This window comes from Salminus brasiliensis, chromosome 17 (genome assembly GCF_030463535.1).
Source record: "Salminus brasiliensis chromosome 17, fSalBra1.hap2, whole genome shotgun sequence".
NCBI classification, from domain to species: Eukaryota; Metazoa; Chordata; class Actinopteri; order Characiformes; family Bryconidae; genus Salminus; species Salminus brasiliensis.
This window is the reverse complement of record NC_132894.1, coordinates 34,383,516-34,403,690: the sequence shown is the minus strand read 5'-3', so window position 1 is coordinate 34,403,690 and position 20,175 is coordinate 34,383,516. Positions and strand designations below refer to the sequence as shown.

The window sequence follows — 20,175 nt, the reverse complement described above, 5'->3', positions numbered from 1 at the left end:
GATGTAGTGTATAATGTAGTGCATACTGTAGTGTATAATGTAGTGTATGATGTAGTGTATGATGTAGTGTATAATGTAGTATATAATGTAGTGTATGATGTAGTATATAATGTAGTGTATGATGTAGTGTATGATGTAGTGTATAATGTAGTGTATGATGTAGTGTATGATGTAGTGTATAATGTAGTATATAATGTAGTGTATGATGTAGTGTATGATGTAGTGTATAATGTAGTATATAATGTAGTGTATGATGTAGTATATAATGTAGTGTATGATGTAGTGTATAATGTAGTGTATAATGTAGTGTATAATGTAGTGTATGATGTAGTATATAATGTAGTGTATGATGTAGTGTATAATGTAGTGTATGATGTAGTGTATGATGTAGTGTATAATGTAGTATATAATGTAGTGTATGATGTAGTGTATGATGTAGTGTATAATGTAGTATATAATGTAGTGTATGATGTAGTATATAATGTAGTGTATGATGTAGTGTATGATGTAGTGTATAATGTAGTGTATAATGTAGTGCATACTGTAGTGTATAATGTAGTATATAATGTAGTGTATAATGTAGTGTATAATGTAGTGTATACTGTTGTGTATACTGTAGTGTATAATGTATGATGTAGAGTCCGATATAGTGTATATGTAGTGTATAACATATGATGTAGTGTCTAATGTAGTGTCTGATGTAGTGTATGATATATCATATGATGTAGTGTCTAATGTAGTGTCTAATGTAGTGCATACTGTAGTGTATAATGTAGTGTATAATGTAGTGTATAATGTAGTGTATGATGTAGTGTATAATGTAGTATATAATGTAGTGTATGATGTAGTGTATGATGTAGTGTATAATGTAGTGCATACTGTAGTGTATAATGTAGTGTATGATGTAGTGTATGATGTAGTGTATAATGTAGTATATAATGTAGTGTATGATGTAGTATATAATGTAGTGTATGATGTAGTGTATGATGTAGTGTATAATGTAGTGTATGATGTAGTGTATGATGTAGTGTATAATGTAGTATATAATGTAGTGTATGATGTAGTGTATGATGTAGTGTATAATGTAGTATATAATGTAGTGTATGATGTAGTATATAATGTAGTGTATGATGTAGTGTATAATGTAGTGTATAATGTAGTGTATAATGTAGTATATAATGTAGTGTATGATGTAGTGTATGATGTAGTGTATAATGTAGTGTATGATGTAGTGTATGATGTAGTGTATAATGTAGTATATAATGTAGTGTATGATGTAGTGTATGATGTAGTATATAATGTAGTGTATGATGTAGTGTATGATGTAGTGTATAATGTAGTATATAATGTAGTGTATGATGTAGTATATAATGTAGTATATAATGTAGTGTATGATGTAGTATATAATGTAGTGTATGATGTAGTGTATGATGTAGTGTATAATGTAGTGTATAATGTAGTGTATAATGTAGTGTATGATATAGCATATGAAGTAGTGCATAATGTAGTGTATAATGTAGTGTTTACTGCATGATGTAGTGTTTACTGTAGTGTATAATGTAGTGTATAATGGGATTTATGTTATAAACAGCTGCAGTATATGAATACTGTAAGTCGTGTTTCTGAATGAACGTCACAAACATCTGTGAGGATATTCCTTACAGGCTTTAAACTGATGATTTCTGCTCTATTACATCATCAATGCAGCCTACACACAAACACACACACACACACACACACACACACACATACACACACACCTATGACAGTCATAACAGTCCTCCCAAGCAGTTGTGTAACTCACAGAAAGACAACCAGCATTGCCAAAGCACATGAATCAGTTGGAGGGGGGTGGGCAAGAGGAAAAGGGGGGGAGTGCAAAACAAAGAGAGAGAGAGAGAGAGAGAGAGAGAGAGAGAGAGAGAGAGAGAGACTGAACAAATGTGAAGCAGGTTGCTCAGTGTCTGGAAATAATTACAGGAAAGTACAGTGAGAGTAAAGTAAAGTCCTAACACACACATACACACACACACACCAGCCCAGATACAGAAGAGCTCATTTATTTTTGGGGCAATCATCAGTCTATTGTCCATTTTACATACTGTGTGTGTGTGTGTGTGTGTGTGTTTGTGTGTGTGTGAGTGTTCATGCACTTTTTGCTTTTCTATCTGCCTGTGACCTGCACGTATGTTTGTGTATTTCTATGCATAAATACGGTTGCACTGGTGTGGGTGTGTGTGTTTATTTGCTTGCAGTGCATGACGCACTGTAATTGTGTCCATACGTGTAAGGCTAAATGCTGGCTCAGCATGTGGTGTGTTACATTCAAAACATCTGTCAGTGCATCTTCCTCATTCAACCCCATTCACCCTCATTCAGCTTCACTGAGCCTCATTCAGTCCCATTCAGCTCCATTTAATCCGGTTCAGAATCATTCAGCCTCATTAAGCCTCATTCAGTCCCAATCAGCCCCTTTCAGTCTAATGCAATACAATATATCCCCAATCAGCAGCATTTGGGACCATTTAATACCACTCAGCCCCATTCAGTACCATTTAGCTCACCTAATACCAATCAGTCCTAATCAATGCCATATAGAACCACTCAATACCATTCAGATCCATTCAATACCACTCAGCCCCATCCAATAGCCTTCATCCCCATTCAGCCCCAGTCAATACACTTCAGACCCACTTAAAACCATTTAGTGCCATTCAATACCATTCAGAGCCTTTTAATACCACTCAGCCCCATTCAATTCCATTCAGCCCCATCCAATACCATTCAGCCCCACTCAATACCATTCAGATCCATCCAATACCACTCAGCCCCATCCAATACCATTCAATACCATTCAGACCCATTTAATACCACTCAGCCCCATCCAATACCATTCAGCCCCATCTAATACCATTCAGCCTCATTCAATACCATTCAGAACCATTCAATACCATTCAGCCCCATCCAATACCACTCAACCCTACTCAATACCATTCAGCCCCATTTAATACCACTCAGACCCATCCAATACCACTCGGCCCCATTCAATACCATTTAGCCCTATTCAATACCACTCAGCCCCATTCAATAACCGTTATCCCCTTTGAATACCATTCAGCTCAATTCAATACCATTCAGCCCCATTCAATACCATTGAGACCTATTCAATAACCGTTATCCCCATTGAATACCATTCAGCCCCATTCAATACCATTCAGCCCCATCCAATACCACTCAACCCTACTCAATACCATTCAGCCCCATTTAATACCATTCAGACCCATCCAATACCACTCTGCCCCATTCAATAACCGTTATCCCCTTTGAATACCATTCAGCCCAATTCAATACCATTCAGCCCCATTCAATACCATTGAGACCTATTCAATAACCGTTATCCCCATTGAATACCATTCAGCCCCATTCAATACCATTCAGCCCCATCCAATACCATTCAGCCCCATTCAATACCATTCAGCTCAATTCAATACCATTCAGCCCCATTCAATACCATTGAGACCTATTCAATAACCGTTATCCCCATTGAATACCATTCAGCCCCATTCAATACCATTCAGCCCCATCCAATACCACTCAACCCTACTCAATACCATTCAGCCCCATTTAATACCATTCAGACCCATCCAATACCACTCTGCCCCATTCAATAACCGTTATCCCCTTTGAATACCATTCAGCCCAATTCAATACCATTCAGCCCCATTCAATACCATTGAGACCTATTCAATAACCGTTATCCCCATTGAATACCATTCAGCCCCATTCAATACCATTCAGCCCCATCCAATACCATTCAGCCCCATTCAATACCATTCAGCCCCATCCAATACCACTGAGCCCCATTCAATGCAATTTAGCAACCACTCAATACCATTCAGTACCATTAGGATCCATTCAGCAACCATTCAGTCTTCATGCTGACTGTGATTCCACTCAGTTAGCTCATTTAGACAATGGAAAATCCCAGCAGGCCCAGGTGAACTGGTTTCCTTTACTGGTTTGTACAAATGTGTCATTTGTCTCATCAATCCATTCATGTCTCAGAAGGCGCTCTGCACGTGTGCTGTGTCTCCACACCCAAACCATCTATTAATACACCTGGCTGGTGCAATCAGGAAGAGAGGGCCCTCTCAGTGAACCAGGTCACCTCCACCGGCCAATTAAAGCTTCCTGTTCCCACAACTTTAGGCTGGAAATGTTGGAGAGAAGGTGAAGCTCTTATTCGGAATCAGTGGAGCCTGAGAGTGCAGCCACTAAACGTACTGAAGCAGGAAAGCACCTGCACCTCACGCCCTTTTCCACAGTTCAGAGAGAAGAAGAGAGCCTTTCTCTAAAGCGACGTGTTTTAAGACTTTAAGAGCAGCCATTAACGGAGCTGAACTCACTCAAGGAACAGCCAGAACATTAAAACCACCTTGCCTAATATTGTGTAGGTCCACCTCATGCAGCCAAAACACATTCGAACTGTTGAGGCATGGACTCCATAAGACCTCTGAAGGTATCCTGCTGTGGTATCTGTGAGGCGAGGCCTCCATGAGCATCAATGCCCCAGTCTTGGGCACTCAAGACCCTGTCCCTAGTTCTCCGGTTGTCTTTCCTTGGATCCCACAAGACCTGCCTGATGTTTTGGAGGTGTTCTGACCCAGTCGTCTAGAACATCACTGTGTGGTTCTTGTCAACATGTCTCAGATTCTTACACTTGCCCATTTTTCCTGCTTCAACACTGTTCACAACTGTTCACTCAGATCCACCTGTCCGTGGTTTTAATGTTATGGCAGCTTGGTGTATAAAGAAGATGATCACATAATCACACAATGTAGCCTTCATTTTTACGCACACACACACACCTGGCACTTCCCGTTCACACACAGGTCACTCTCGTATGGTCCACAGGGTGTCCCGTCCAGCACGCGCTCTGCCACCAGCACCGGGGCGTCCCGGCCCACCGGAGAACAGAACAGAGCACACGGCTTCTCTGAGGAAACACACAAACACACACGTCATTAACGGCTCAAATGACTTCTCACAGCTCGGCGTTGGTGTGTTGATGGCCCCTACGTTTCAAAAGAACCGGCTAAAGAAATGGGGCCCTCTGGAGCCGCCACACGAGGCTGAGGTCACTGGAGAAGTATTAAGCCCACCAGCATCGGATCTGCATTCTCTACGCTGACGGAGCTCCAGCCAATAACTTTGGGATGAGCTGGAGTGGCAAAACTAATTATGCTCTTGTGTCTGAACGCTATCAAATCCCCCTCACAGCAATGTTCGTATATGTACTGCTACTGCTAGGTGGCAGTACATGTCCGAACATTGCTCTGAGGAGGATTTGACTGTAGCAAAAGGGGACAAGCCGTTTAGTAACACTCTTGATTTCAGAAGAAACTGGGATAAGCGAGACAGGCGTCTACAAACTTTTGGACGTGTGAGTTCTGTGGGTGCAAATTGGGCCTGAGCCCATCTAGAACCTGCTCTGTAGTACAGGCATGTAGTTTAACATTCAAATCCAGTTGGATCTGGCTTTGAACCTCAAGAACAGGCATAATGCAGGCATCTGAAAGGAGGTGGAGCGTGTTCGGACGTCGCTGTTATGGCTATAGCTCACGATTGGACTAATTGAGAAGATCAGAGGGCCTGGGCTCCTTCATCAGAAGAAGATGAAAGCGTCTCTATGGACAGACTAAATGGTTGGGAGTGCTTGCTTGATCTAGCAGGCTGAAGCTCTAATAGAGCAGGGTTCTCCAGATGGGGTGGGGCGTTTACGCCAGTCAGAGTGGTCTCTGAGAGCTTTTAGGGTTGTTTTTGTTGTGGCAGTGGCTTGGAAGTTCACTTACGATGCATTCCACTTAATCTGCAGAGCTCAAGATAGTTGAAGATAATCAAGTGAGTGCTTGGCTAGAAGTCTTTGTAATGAAGCCTCGAAACAAAAAAGAACAAGACCATGTTTATTGTTTATTCAAATCTGTGCCTTTTACACTTTATTTTTACTGTATTAGAACACACTGAATCCACTCACTGGCCACTTTATTAGAAACACCCTACCTTGTGAATCCACTCATTGGTCACTTTATTAGAAACACCTATCCTGTGTGTCTACTCATTGGTCACTTTATTAGAAACACCTATCTTGTGTGTCCACTCATTGGCCACTTTATTAGAAACACCTACCTTGTGCTTTCACTCACTGGCCACTTTATTAGAAACACCCACATTGTGCTTTCACTCACTGGCCACTTTATTAGAAACACCTACCTTGTGAATCCACTCACTGGCCACTTTATTAGAAACACCCAGCTTGTAGTTCGATTCACTGGCCACTTTATTAGAAACACCCACCTTGTAATTCCACTCACTGGCCACTTTATTAGAAACACCTGACCTCGATGAATCCACTCACTGGCCACTTTATTAGAAACACCTGACCTTGTGAATCCACTCACTGGCCACTTTATTAGAAACATTATTAGAAACACTATTACTTAGGCCCGCTCTATATTTGCTGACCAGAAACTGACCACTCTAAAGGGTTAGATGACGGCTAATGTGAACTGTACATCAACAGATAAGCTACAGTCTGAACATCAGCAAGGTGGCACTAAAAGGGAGGGGTTTCTAATAAAGTGGCCGGTGGGTGTATAATTGGACCCTCGGTTAATGAAGCGTCGCTGCTGTTCTGCTGGCTCTAGGGTTCTTCACTGGAGCTGAAGGTTTACAGCTGATCAGACAGCAGTGGGACAGCAATGGCGTGAAACTGTGTTTGCACACAAAAAAGAAAGTGTGTGATAGTGTGTGTGTGTGTGTGTGTGTGTGTGTGTGTGTTTGTGGGCGTTTGTGCTGCCTTCAAATAAACATTCCCACATCCTGTTATGAGATGCTTTGGTCAGATGTGAAAATTGACCTTTTGCGGGCAGCTGTAATAATTTCCTCCTGTGATATTCAGCTTGACCCGAACCAAAACACCACCAAATAAACATGTGTATTCTGCTCCGGTCAGGAAGTCCATTTCTGACCGGTCCAGAGAACCAAAGGCAAATCTTCACTGTCACACAAAAACCTTGTATCTCCAACACAGCACAACCTTATAGCTGAAAAAAACCTTAATATTTAATGGAAGCTAATGCAAAAATATAAGTCATTTTGGAGCATTTTTATTTGTCCATTCATCATGAAGAATAAAATGGAGATACAGGGTTATTGAGTGACAGTATATATTTACACCCTTTGAAGCACTGAAACTCTCAGTCACTTACTTTTTAAACACACCGCCTAGAATACTACACCATAATACACTTAACTTATGCTGCCACATAATGGCCACTTTATTAGAAACACCCGCCTTGTACTGTCTCTAACTGGCCACTTTATTAGAAACACTTAACTTATGCTGCCACATAATGGCCACTTTATTAGAAACACCTGCCTTGTACTGTCTCTAACTGGCCACTTTATTAGAAACACTTAACTTATGCTGCCACATAATGGCCACTTTATTGGAAACACCCGCCTTGTACTGTCTCTAACTGGCCACTTTATTAGAAACACTTAACTTATGCTGCCACATAATGGCCACTTTATTAGAAACACCTGCCTTGTACTGTCTCTAACTGGCCACTTTATTAGAAACACTTAACTTATGCTGCCACATAATGGCCACTTTATTGGAAACACCCGCCTTGTACTGTCTCTCACTGGCCACTTTAATAACTGGCAACTTATGCTGCCACATAATGGCCACTTTATTAGAAACACCTGCCTTGTACTGTCTCTCACTGGCCACTTTATTAGAAGCACTTAACTTATGCTGCCACATAATGGCCACTTTATTAGAAACACCTGCCTTGTACTGTCTCTAACTGGCCACTTTATTAGAAACACTTAACTTATGCTGCCACATAATGGCCACTTTATTAGAAACACCCGCCTTGTACTGTCTCTAACTGGCCACTTTATTAGAAACACTTAACTTATGCTGCCACATAATGGCCACTTTATTAGAAACACCTGCCTTGTACTGTCTCTAACTGGCCACTTTATTAGAAACACTTAACTTATGCTGCCACATAATGGCCACTTTATTGGAAACACCCGCCTTGTACTGTCTCTCACTGGCCACTTTAATAACTGGCAACTTATGCTGCCACATAATGGCCACTTTATTAGAAACACCTGCCTTGTACTGTCTCTCACTGGCCACTTTATTAGAAGCACTTAACTTATGCTGCCACATAATGGCCACTTTATTAGAAACACCTACCTCGTGCTTCCGCTCACTGGCCACTTTATTAGAAACACCTAAAAAACGGAGATCCATATTTCATCCCCTGACTCCGAACTCGTTCCCGCGCCCCTGAAAAACACTGGGAATCATTTCTGAGCTACACTGAACTGAAAACCGGGACGAAGAATTCTGATGAAGCAGAACAGCGGGCTGGGTTCTGTTCTGTGGATAAATCAGGACTAGTTTCTACACTGAAGAAACGCCGTCCACCTTCCAAACCAAATCTGCTGAGCTCCAAACTGACCGAAGGTGTCCCCGGCGCGGGGCGCGCTGCCCAGAGTGACGCAATGTTTGTGTTGTTTGGCGAGTCACGAGCAGTGAAATGGCAAACGCTGGGGAAAGTTGTAGCGTGTGTCTGACACGTCTGATTTGTTGGGGTCCCTTGACAGAGGGAGGGACTCAAAACACACACACACACACAGTGAAATACAGACATGGGACTGTAATGAACAGGGTGTGTGTGTGTGTGTTTGTGTGTGTGTGTGTACTCAGTACAGTTCAGTCAGGGAGACTGAGTGTGATGTACTTTATTGTCCACAAGAGTGTAACACTGACTGTGGGAATTCCACTGAGGAGAACACCCTGACCACTACATCAGTCAGTGGAAGCAAGAGGTAGGGGTTTCTAATAAAGTGGCCAGTGACTGGAAGCACAAGGTTGGTGTTTCTAATAAAGTGACCAGTGAGATGTTTCGAATAAAGTGGCCAATGAGTGAGAAGCACAAGTTAGGTGTTTCTAATAAAGTGGCCAGTGAGTGGAAGCACAAGGTAGGTGTTTCTAATAAAGTGGCCAGTGAGTGGAAGCACAAGGTAGGTGTTTCTAATAAAGTGGCCAGTGAGTGGAAGCACAAGATTGGTGTTTCTAATAAAGTGGCCAGTGAGTGGAAGGACAAGGCAGATGTTTCCAATAAAGTGGCCAGTGAGATGTTTTGAATAAAGTGGCCAGTGAGTGGAAGCACAAGGTAGGTGTTTCTAATAAAGTGGCCAATGAGTGAAAGGACAACGTAGGTGTTTCTAATAAAGTGGCCAGTGAGTGAAAGGACAACGTAGGTGTTTCTAATAAAGTGGCCAGTATGTGATTGTGTGTGTGTGTTTCTGTGTGTGAGGCACCACCATCTCACCATCATTGATCACTGCTGTCCACATCTGGCTCTTCTTCTTGCCAGCGTGGCGCTCATGGGACTGGCACTGCTGGTCTCTGAAGGTTGGCAGTCCTTTAGCACATGGTGGTCCCTCACACACCTTGTGCTCCACACTGCCCCCCACACAGTGCTTCCCTCCAGGTCCAGGCCTGCAGCACAAAAACCAGCATTAAGACACTGTAACACCCACCCTATGAACAACAGTTCATATCTGACGTCCCTAAAAACGAACATCAACGACCTGATCCAAGGTCAGTAGCCTACATGGTCTGCATAGGGCAGGGGTGGGCGATGGGGGCCGGTGTCCAGCACAGTTTACGGATTTCCCTGCTTTAGCATACCTGCTAAATACCCGGCAATTAACAGGCGAGTTAAATCAGACGTGCCTGAGCAGGAAAAGCAGAAACCCGCCCCCAGGACTCAAGTTGTCCACCCCAGTTGTCACCACCTGGCCAGAACCAGGGTTAAACACACACAAACTATCTATTACTGCCACCAACGTCTCTCCTCTTCTCTCTGTTCTCTAATGTCTCATCCCATCTCTCCTCTGCATTTCTCTTCTCTTCTCCCCAGTTCTCCTCACTTCTACTCTAATCTCTTCTCCTCTCCTGTCTGCTCTTCACATCTCCTCTCTTCTCTTCTCTTCTACTCTAATCTCTTATCCTCTCCTCTCTTCTCCCCCTTTTCTTCTCATCATTTCTCCTCTCTTCTCATCTCCTATCTGCTCTTCACGTCTCTTCTCCTCTCCTCTCCTCTCTTTTTCTGCTCACTTCTCTTCTCCTCTCTTCTACTCTAATCTCTTCTCATCTCCTCTCTGCTCTTCACATCTATTTTCTTTTCTTCTCTTCTCTTTTCCTCACTTTTCTTCTCATTATTTCTCCTCTCTTCTCATCTCCTATCTGCTCTTCTCTTCTCTCCTGTTTGCCTCTACTCTCTTCAATTTTCTTTTCCTTACTTCTCATCTCTTCTCTTCTCCTCTTTTCTTCTCTTCTCCTCTCCTCTCTTTTCTTCTCTTCTCCTCTCCTCTCTTCTCCTCTCCTCTCTTTTCTTCTCTTCTCCTCTCCTCTCTTCTCCTCTCCTCTCTTTTCTTCTCTTCTCCTCTTTTCTTCCCTTTCCTTCTCTTTTCATCTCCTCTCCTCTCCTCTCTTCTCCTCTTTTAATCTCCTCTCTTTTCTTCTCTTCTCCTCATTTTTTCTCCTCTCTTCTCCTCTTATCACTTTTTTTCTCCTCATCATATGTTCTCCTTACACACTATCCATGCATAAGTCTGAGTGGTTCTTCTAAGATCAGTGTTTCAGAACTCAGTGGCCTCTGCAGATCTCACAGTCTTTTAGGTGCTAAAGCTCAGCTGAGACTCAAAGATGGGAAACAACATTTTTTCAGCATTTTTCTTTCTCGCTTTCCCAATCACTCCCTCCCTCTCGCTCTGTCTCTCCACCGCTCGAGGCAGTTGTGAACACCGCAGGCTGGAGATTTACAGTCCAGCTTGGACGGGCGTGTGAAAGAATGATTAGCTGGTGAGCGCACACCGCTGCGATAAACCCGTCCACTCCGCTCGCTGCAGAACACGACCAACACAAACAAGAAACAAATGCTGGTCCAGCGGATTTTCTGTACACGCAAGAAGTGATTACACTCACACACACACACACACACACACACACACATGCATGCACAGACATACTAGGAAAATACACACACACAAACATACACACACACACACACACTCCAGCAGACTGACTGCCATTGTGCATAGACTCTCAAACTCCAGCACCGTCAGCACAGCTATGAGAATACCGGCCAGGAATAATATAAAGGCAGGATGTTGCTCAGGTTCAGAGTGTATCAGGATTGGGCCTGGTCTACGACCTTCACACACACACACACACACACACACACACACACACACACAACCTCAGCAAGTTCATGGAGCTGATATGTGAGCTAGAGTCCGGATGTGGAAACAGCCAGTGGCAGCACAAAGTAGGGGTTTCTAATAAAGTGGCCGGTGACTGGAAGGACAATTCAGGGGTTTCTAATAAAGTGGCCGGTGACTGGAAGGACAATTCAGGGGTTTCTAATAAAGTGGCCAGCGAGTGAAAGGACAATTCAGGAGTTTCTAATAAAGTGGCCAGTGAGTGAAAGGACAATTTGGGGGTTTCTAATAAAGTGGCCAGTGAGTGGAAGCACAAGGTAGGGGTTTCTAATAAACTGTCCAGTGAGTGAAAGGACAATTTGGGGATTTCTAATAAAGTGGCCAGTGAGTGAAAGCACAAGGTAGGGGTTTCTAATAAACTGTCCAGTGAGTGAAAGGACAATTTGGGGGTTTCTAATAAAGTGGCCAGTGAGTGAAAGCACAATTCAGGAGTTTCCAATAAACTGTCCAGTGAGTGAAAGGACAATTTGGGGGTTTCTAATAAAGTGGCCAGTGAGTGAAAGCACAAGGTAGGGGTTTCTAATAAACTGTCCAGTGAGTGAAAGCACAATTCAGGAGTTTCTAATAAAGTGGCCAGTTTGTTTAAGTACAAGGTGGGTGTTTCTAATAAAGTGGCCAGTTTGTTTAAGGACAACTCAGGGGTTTCTAATAAAATGGGCAGTAAGTCAAAGGACAATTCAGGGGTTTCTAATAAAGTGGCCAGTGAGTACCAAAGATAAAAGACACAGACTCATGACAAGCTTTGGTAGGTCACATATGTGTGTGTGTGTGTGTGTGTGTGTGTGTGTGTGTGAGCGTGACTTACGGTGGGTGGTCACACTTCCTCTGTCGGAAGCGAGCTCCAGTGCCACAGGTTCGGCTGCACATGCTCCACTGGCTCCACGGACTCCAGTCTCCGTCCACATGCTGAGGTATGGGCGTCTTACTGACACAATCTCCAGCTCTGCACCACTGTCACACACACACACAGACACACACACACACACACCATTCAATAATGACATAAATAAAACATGCAGTATTTTTATTTATTAATAATTATTTCTTAGTGAAACTGAATTTCACTTTAGAGGAGATGTTTTATTACGATTTGAATGAAATAAAGCTGTACTGTACATTACTGGAAAAGTTTGTTATTAATAAATTACATTTTATTTGATTATTTTTCCATTTTTCCATGTTTTAGAATCAAAACAAACTGCAAAATGCATTATGCAGACTCATGCCTCTTGATACTGAATGTGAATTGACAGTAAAAATTATTAATTATGTAATTACGTATGTAATGTTATTACATATTAATAGCACTGGGAATTGGATAGATATCAAAAATGACAGCAATACTTTTGGACTTCGGAAGGTTAAAGGTATCTGTCATTGCACTATGTACAGGGAAATGTGCCCTCCGTATTTGACCCATCTGTGGAAGTGAGCACACACACACCCAGAGCAGTGGGCAGCCAACTCCAGCGCCCGGGGAGCAGAGAGGGTAAAGGGCCTTGCTCAAGGGCCCCAACAGTGGCAGCTTGCGGCAGAACCCGGGTATCGAACCCACAACCCTGTCATCAACAGCCCGGCCCTCTAACCACTGAGCCTCCACTACCCCATACCATACCCTACCCCAATCATGACTAAAGGTCAGTGGGGACACTGCTGTGGTCTTTTTTCTGCATTAATATGTATGGCCCATAGTGTCCATTATTCACTGCCTACTTAAGCTGCACCTGCATGAGAGTTATGAGTGCAGATGAATATGTATTATATGAAAGGGTTAAAAATATGTATTTTGCTGGGGTGGGGGTTTAAAAGCCTGATGTCAAAATGTTAACATGGATAATAATACATGTGGTCCGGGTTAAAATGTTAATGTGGCTAGTAATGGTCATAATAATGCAGCACAGGTCAAGACGTTAATGTGGCTAATAATTATTGAAGGCCTGAGGGGACATTCATTACAGTCTAATTTCACTAATGACACTTGGTCCCTATTGGCTGTCATTCACAGCCTGTGCATACAGGATTATTTGCTCGGATCCGGGGTGCCAATGCTGGTGGATTTAGGGCCCAAAAAAGACATCATACAAATAAAGAAGGTGGATACACAATTGACAAAAGTATTGGGACACCTGTTTATTTATTGTTACCTCTGAATCAAGGGAATTAAAAGGAGTCGACCATGCTTTTGTTGGAGTAACTGTCTCTACTGTCCAGAGAAGAAGAAGGCTTTCTACTGGATACTGGAGCACAGCATTGCTGTGAGGATTTGTTTGCATTCAACGACAAGAGCAGGAGTGAGGTCAGGATGTTGATTGACGATCACCACCCCACCTCATCATCATCCCCAACTCATCCCAAAAATATTGGATAACAACTTAAGTCACTGTGAAGAACACTGTTGGTGGACCATGGACCAGAAAGATGGACAGATGGTCTGGCTTGTTACCTTGTCAGCGCCGCATTCTGTGCCGTCCAGAGGTGGGTCCAGTTTGGTCTTGCAGGAGGTGTCCCCTTCCACCAGACACCACAGTCCTGCACACATCAGGTGCTGGAACAGCAAAACATCCTTGATTAGCCTAGCCTAACTTAGCCTTCCTGCTGGTCATCAACATCTATAGACATTGTTATCTGCTTTAGCTTGACGTCAACCCAACGTTCTTTTGGACAGATACAAGAGATTTTGACTTCCTATCAAAAGTCAACGTCTGTCCAATGTTGGAGCTTGACATCAAGTACCTGGTTACCTGGTTGAATGTAGGTTGTGATGACAGGTGACCAAATATCAATGTCAGGGCAATGTCTAATTCCAACCTTCATCTGAAATAGAATAGTGACGACAGCTGACACTCATATTTTGTGGGTTTTCTAATTGTGATGTCAGGTCATTCAAATCCAACATCTTCCTAATGTCACATGCCAGCTTCATATTGTCGTCAAACACCAACGTGTAGTTATAAGGTATGGAGACCAAAATCCAACACCTGCTAAACCTCATAATGTTAATGTCCACAAAATGTTTATATGCTGTTTGCATTAAAGTCATGGTGTTAAGTTCCCAGAATTGCATGTCTATACAACATTCGGGTTTGAGGTCAACCCAATTTTGGTATTTGATGGATATGGACTTTAATTTCCAAACAAATTTCAAAGTCTGTCTAATGTCGGAGCTTAACGTCAACCCAACGTTGTTTTTGACAGATATAAGAGATTTTGACTTCAAATCAAAATTCAACGTCTGTCCAACATTGGAGCTTGATGTCAACCCAATGTTGTTTTTGACAGATATGTACCTTTGACTTCAATCAAAATTCAACGTCTGTCCAACGTTGGAGCTTGGCGTCAACCCAACGTTGTTTTTGACAGATATAATAGATTTTAATCTCCAATCAAAATTAAACGTCTGTCCAACGTTGGAGCTGGACGTCAACCCACTGACAACTGATTTGTTTTTTGACGGATATGTGACTTTGATTTGCAATCAAAATTCAACGTCTGTCCAACGTTGGAGCTTGGCATCAACCCAATGTTGTTTTTGACATATATAAGAGATTTTGACTTCCAATCAAAATTTAACATCTGTCCAACGTTGGAGCTGGATGTCACCCCACTGTGTTCCTCCCCTGAAGCACCATCTGAACATCTCTCCAGCAGCCCAGGCCTTTAGTTTTTCTCTGCCAGCAAACGAGACGAGCTGCGCTGTACGCATGGTGCTGATTACTTCACCTTCACTGGAAGCTCCGTGATCAAGCCCACAGCGCCAGCTCGAAGGAGCTTACCGGACCTCCCTCTGGGGCAAAAAAGGAGGGTAACAGTAGATAAGCCCTGTTTTATGGCCTCCACCAGGAGCCACAGTGCCTACAGTGCCCAAAGGAAGCAGAGGCTTTACACACAGAGCTAAGCTATGCTAACACTGACAGCAGAGGAAAGCAGATAGAGGAGATAAGAGTACATTTCTCTGACTATGCACTCCTCCAGCTCCATAAAGCTGTCAGCAGGACAGAACGGGAGATTTACGTCCCGCACTCTTCCTCCGGACAGTCGGAAGATGAAAGAGGGAAAGAAATGAGAGAAGTGAAAAACAGGCCTTTGGCTACGAGCATCCCAACAGCCCAAGGTAAGAGTGCTGCTGAACTAGAACTGTCTACTATGAGTTATCTTGTTATAGTAGAATAATGAGAGTTCGGTACATGGAAGTGACAAACCGTGAGCCTCAAACAGAGCTGGAAAACGCATTATATTTACACCCTCAAAATGTACATAAAGGCTTTATTAATATGAAGCTGCTCCCCTTTTGCTCTCAGCTCTACCAGCAGCAGCAGGTCTGGAGCTCTGCTGCAGTTACTGAGTCAGTTGGAGGCTTTTCTGCACTCTGCTCTGAGCTCAGCACTCGGCCCTGACCCCGCTCTGTAACTTTACGTGGTCTGACAGACACTCGGTGGACGCTGAGCTGCTCTCTGTGAGCTGTTCCTCCTAAACTCTTCCACTGTTCAATAATAACACCACTCACAGCTGATGGAGGAAGATCTAGGAGGGAAGGTCTAAATTTCACCAGCTGACTTGTAGTTGTTGGTGCAGCGGTGTCTCCTATTACATACAGAACCACGCTGGAGTTCAGTGAGCTCTTCAGAACCTCCCATTCTTTCGCTGATGCATGTGGCCTGTATGGAACTGAATCAAACACCTATTCAATGATTAGGAGGCGTGTCCCAATACTTTTGTCCATGTAGTGTATATAGTGCAACGTCTGTCCAACGTTGAAGCTTGACATCAACCTAACGTTCTTTTGGACAGATATATGAGATTTTGACTTCCAATCAAAATTGAACATCTATTCAACGTTGGAGCTTGATGTTAACCCATTGACTGAGTTGGTTTGTGACGCATCCATGACTTTGATTTCCAAAATGTAACATCTGTCCAATGTTGGAGCTTGACGTCAACCTAACGTTCCTTTGGACAGATATATGAGATTTTGACTTTGAATCTAAATGTAACGTCTATACAATGCTGGAGCTTGATGTCATCCCAACGTTGTTTTTGACAGATATAATAGATTTTGACTTCCAATCAAAATGTAACATCTATTCAACATTGGACCTGGACGTCACCACTCTGTTGGTTTTTGACAGATTTGTAACTGATTTAGAAAATTCAACGTCTGGTCTGTACAACACTGGAGCTTAACGTTAACCCAACGTCTATACATCTGTCCAACTTTGGAGCTTGACGTCAACCCACCGTTGTTTTTGACCGATATTTGCTTTTGACTTCCAATCAAAACGTAAACATCTGTTGGCTTTGCTCTCCCTACATCACTACAGTGCAATGCTGGCCGGGTACACGGTGCCTTCCTCCGAGTGCACTGGTTGGCTGGTGACGTTGTCAGGAGCACTGCATGTGATGGGGGAGAATATCTATGGGCGATCCAAATTGGGGAGAAAATGGGAAACTGGTGTGTTTACAGTAGGATCATCCATATTCTAGAAAATGTGGAGAAGTATTAAGTAGACAAGATTAAACTGGTAAAATAAAAGGTTTCCAACAACCGGGTCCTAATTTGTGGTGAAGAACCCCACTCCCCCCTCTGCGACTTCCATCAAAATAGATCTACAGCTTACAGCTAAAGGCTAAACGCTCCAAAGTCTCCAAGCCTACAGGCTGTAGGCTTGTCACCACCTGCCATGCCTGCTAATGTATACTGCCTGTCACCATGGCGACCCAAAGTCCATGTGGGATGTCATTAAGGATTAGGTTACATGTGAAGAAGGTGGGAACAGGAATGGAAAGTGTTGTTGAGGCGAGGAACGGTGTTACGGCACGTTAGCACGGGCGGCAAGGAACCTCCTTTGAAATTCTAATCCTGCTAAAACCACATAAACACCTTCCTGAGACAATTACGGGGTCATATTTTCTAAAGGTTTTTGCCGCTCATGAATAATCTAGAGGAAAAGTTCACAGACAGGTTTAACAAGCAGTGGCTCCGGAGGGCGGTTCATGAGTTTGACCGCTTTAAGAACCTGGGTGCTTTGGCTCAAGCTATGAAAAGAGTTGTCCACAACGGCAGAGGACGAGGACCCCTTCAACACCACTCCACAGCCTGTCTGTTAGATGGCCGGCTGACTGACTGACTGACTGACTGACTGACTGACTGAGCCGCTGCGCTAAATTTGGCAGAGAACTGATGGAACTGGCCAGGGTGAAGCATTTGCTTACAGATGTGAAATTGGCCATAGAGCAGTAATTGGCTGAAAGCCTCCAGTGTATCCAAATTCGGAGCAATTAGCACAGCTCAAACACATTGATTTTCCCACAGTCGGGTCCCTGAATTGTGCTTTAAACAAGCAAAGCCAAAACAAACCCAAAGCCAACATTAAAGTGCAGCTTAATGACCAGGCTATCGTTTATGGAGTCCAAGCTGTTAACCCTGTAAAGCAGAGGTGGGCGACTCCGGTCATGGAGGGCCGAATTCATGCAGAGTTTTGTGCTTTTCCTGCTCAAGCACACCTGATTCAGCTCACCTGCGAATTGTCAGTTTAGTAGGTCTGTTAGAGGAGAAAAATAAGCAAGCTGTGCTGAACTCCCCTGTTGCCTAGTCCTGCTCTTAAAGTCAAGTGTATCAAATATTTTTAAGTTTTTAAATTAAATTATTATTAAATTAATAATACATATATATTTTTAATCTAGAAAACAAAATAAAATAAATTAAATTAAATTAAGTAATAAAAATATCTAAATGACAGCAACAATATAGAATAAATTAAATTATTTAATACATTAATTATTATATATATATTTTTAATTTATTAAAAAATATTATTAGAAATATAAATTAATTACATAGTGGTGTTAAACATATATTGGTGTTCCATATCTGTTTCTGTTTCTTTAAAAAAAAACTGCTGTAAGCAATAAATTCCTTAAAATATCTGGTATTAAATATTATACAAAATAAAAGTCATATATGCAAATGTTTATTTAATTTCTTTTTAAAAATAGTAATTATTCAGAAGGTAAAAAAACACAGTTTTAAAGAATTGCAATAGGCTTTAAAGGGTTAAAAAGCCTAAAAGATTCAAATAAAGGCCCCCACCTCCATGTCGGTGCAGAAGGTGGCGTTGGTGCCAAACAGAATTTGACACTGTTCATCAGCGCTGTAGTGCATGCCAGGCAGCTTGGCAGGCAAACGCACCCGGTAGCGGCTCCGAGGGTCCGTGTGCAGCAGGCAAGCACTGGCCTTTGACCTGTCGGACAGCAGGACAGAGAGGAAAACACTTCATCAGGAAGCTGAAGAGCTTAAAAAACAGCAACCACCCACCTGATCATTAGTCTCACGTCTGACTCATATCAGCTAGAACCCTCTCGGTCGAACAGAAAATAATGAAGTGTAAAGGGTCATTAGTCAGGTCAGCAAGATCATACGTGATGAACAGCAGCGATTTCTGGACATACTGGGCCAGGTTCAGAAAACTCATCGATAAGCCAAGCAAAATTCAGTTCCAAGAAGCCAATTAACCCACCCGTTCGTAGCTCCCCCAGCACTAGCAACGCTCCCTAGGACTCTCCTCAGATACATGCAAAGTCAGCCACCGCCTCTTTTCTAACTGCTGTCGATAATAGACGGCTGTGCCAGCCAACTTCACTTTAAGAGTGATGTGGGGAGACAGCGCCATCTACCCACCCGGAGCTAATTGTGCTCTCTCAGACTCTGGCTGCTGATGGTAAAGCTCCATAGCTCGGGATTCAAACGTACAACCCCTGGGCCATAGTGCTATGCATTAGACTGCTGAGACACTCTGAGTCCTGCCACCCTTCTTAAGGGAAAGAAAAGGAATGCTCAGTAATTTGATCTCAGTCCAACTGAGCAGCTTTTAAGTTTACTAAAGACAAAAGAACTGAGGCAGAAAAACCCACAACAAGCAGCAGCTGACAGATATGACCTGCAGAAGAGACCTGGCAAAGCCATTTTTGGGATTGGAATCAGATTATGAGTGGATTGTAATCAGATATTGACACAATAACAATATGATTGTGACTGGATAAAAACTATGACTATGCTTGGATTGTGATCAGATTACATTTGATTGCAATCATATTATGAGTTGATTGTAATCAGATTGTAAATTAATTGTGATCAGACATTGACACAATAACAATGTGATTGTGACTGGATAAAAACTATGACTATGATTGGATCGAGATTAGATTATGCTTGGATTTTGATCAAATTACATTTGATTGCAATCAGATTATAAGTGTATTGTAATCAGATATTGACACAATAACAATTTGATTGTGATTAGATAAAAACTATGACTATGATTGGATTGAGATTAGATTATGATTGGATTATGATCAGATTACATTTGAATTGCAATCAGATTATGAGCTAATTGTGATCAGATTGTGAATTGATTGCAATCAGATTATGAGTTAATTGTGATCAGATTACAATTAGATTGCAATCACCATATGATTGGACTGTGAGTGGACCACCATCAAACTGGTGATACTGGACTGGTGTCGGACGTGAAAGATTGACAGAATAATGATTTTCATTATTGAAGTTCCAGACTTCAATACCTCATTAGACTTGAATTTAAGTCCATATTTTAAATAATCATTATATTTATATTTAGTTTGTCCAATTACTTTTGAACCTGTGATATAAGAGGGACTGTGTAAAAATGGCTGTAATCCCTAAACAAATCAACACAAATCCATTGAGGTGGTGTACAGAGGCAAACCTACAAACATAGTGTTAATGTCCAAATACTTTTGGACATATCCGTATATACCATATCTGCA

The 20,175-nt window shown here is 42.4% G+C and overlaps 1 protein-coding gene across 1 annotated transcript in view; it reads right to left on the bottom strand.

The window, feature by feature from the left end:
* adamts17 (ADAM metallopeptidase with thrombospondin type 1 motif, 17) overlaps positions 1-20,175 on the bottom strand; it is a 119,654-nt gene that overhangs the window by 37,379 nt on the left and 62,100 nt on the right. The window contains exons 10-14 of the mRNA XM_072660045.1: positions 18,461-18,611; positions 13,817-13,918; positions 12,179-12,324; positions 9,417-9,586; positions 4,869-4,996 (exon numbers count right to left, since the gene is read on the bottom strand). Of these exons, the coding sequence (XP_072516146.1) occupies positions 4,869-4,996; positions 9,417-9,586; positions 12,179-12,324; positions 13,817-13,918; positions 18,461-18,611 (697 nt within the window). The remainder of the gene's footprint in view (positions 1-4,868; positions 4,997-9,416; positions 9,587-12,178; positions 12,325-13,816; positions 13,919-18,460; positions 18,612-20,175) is intronic.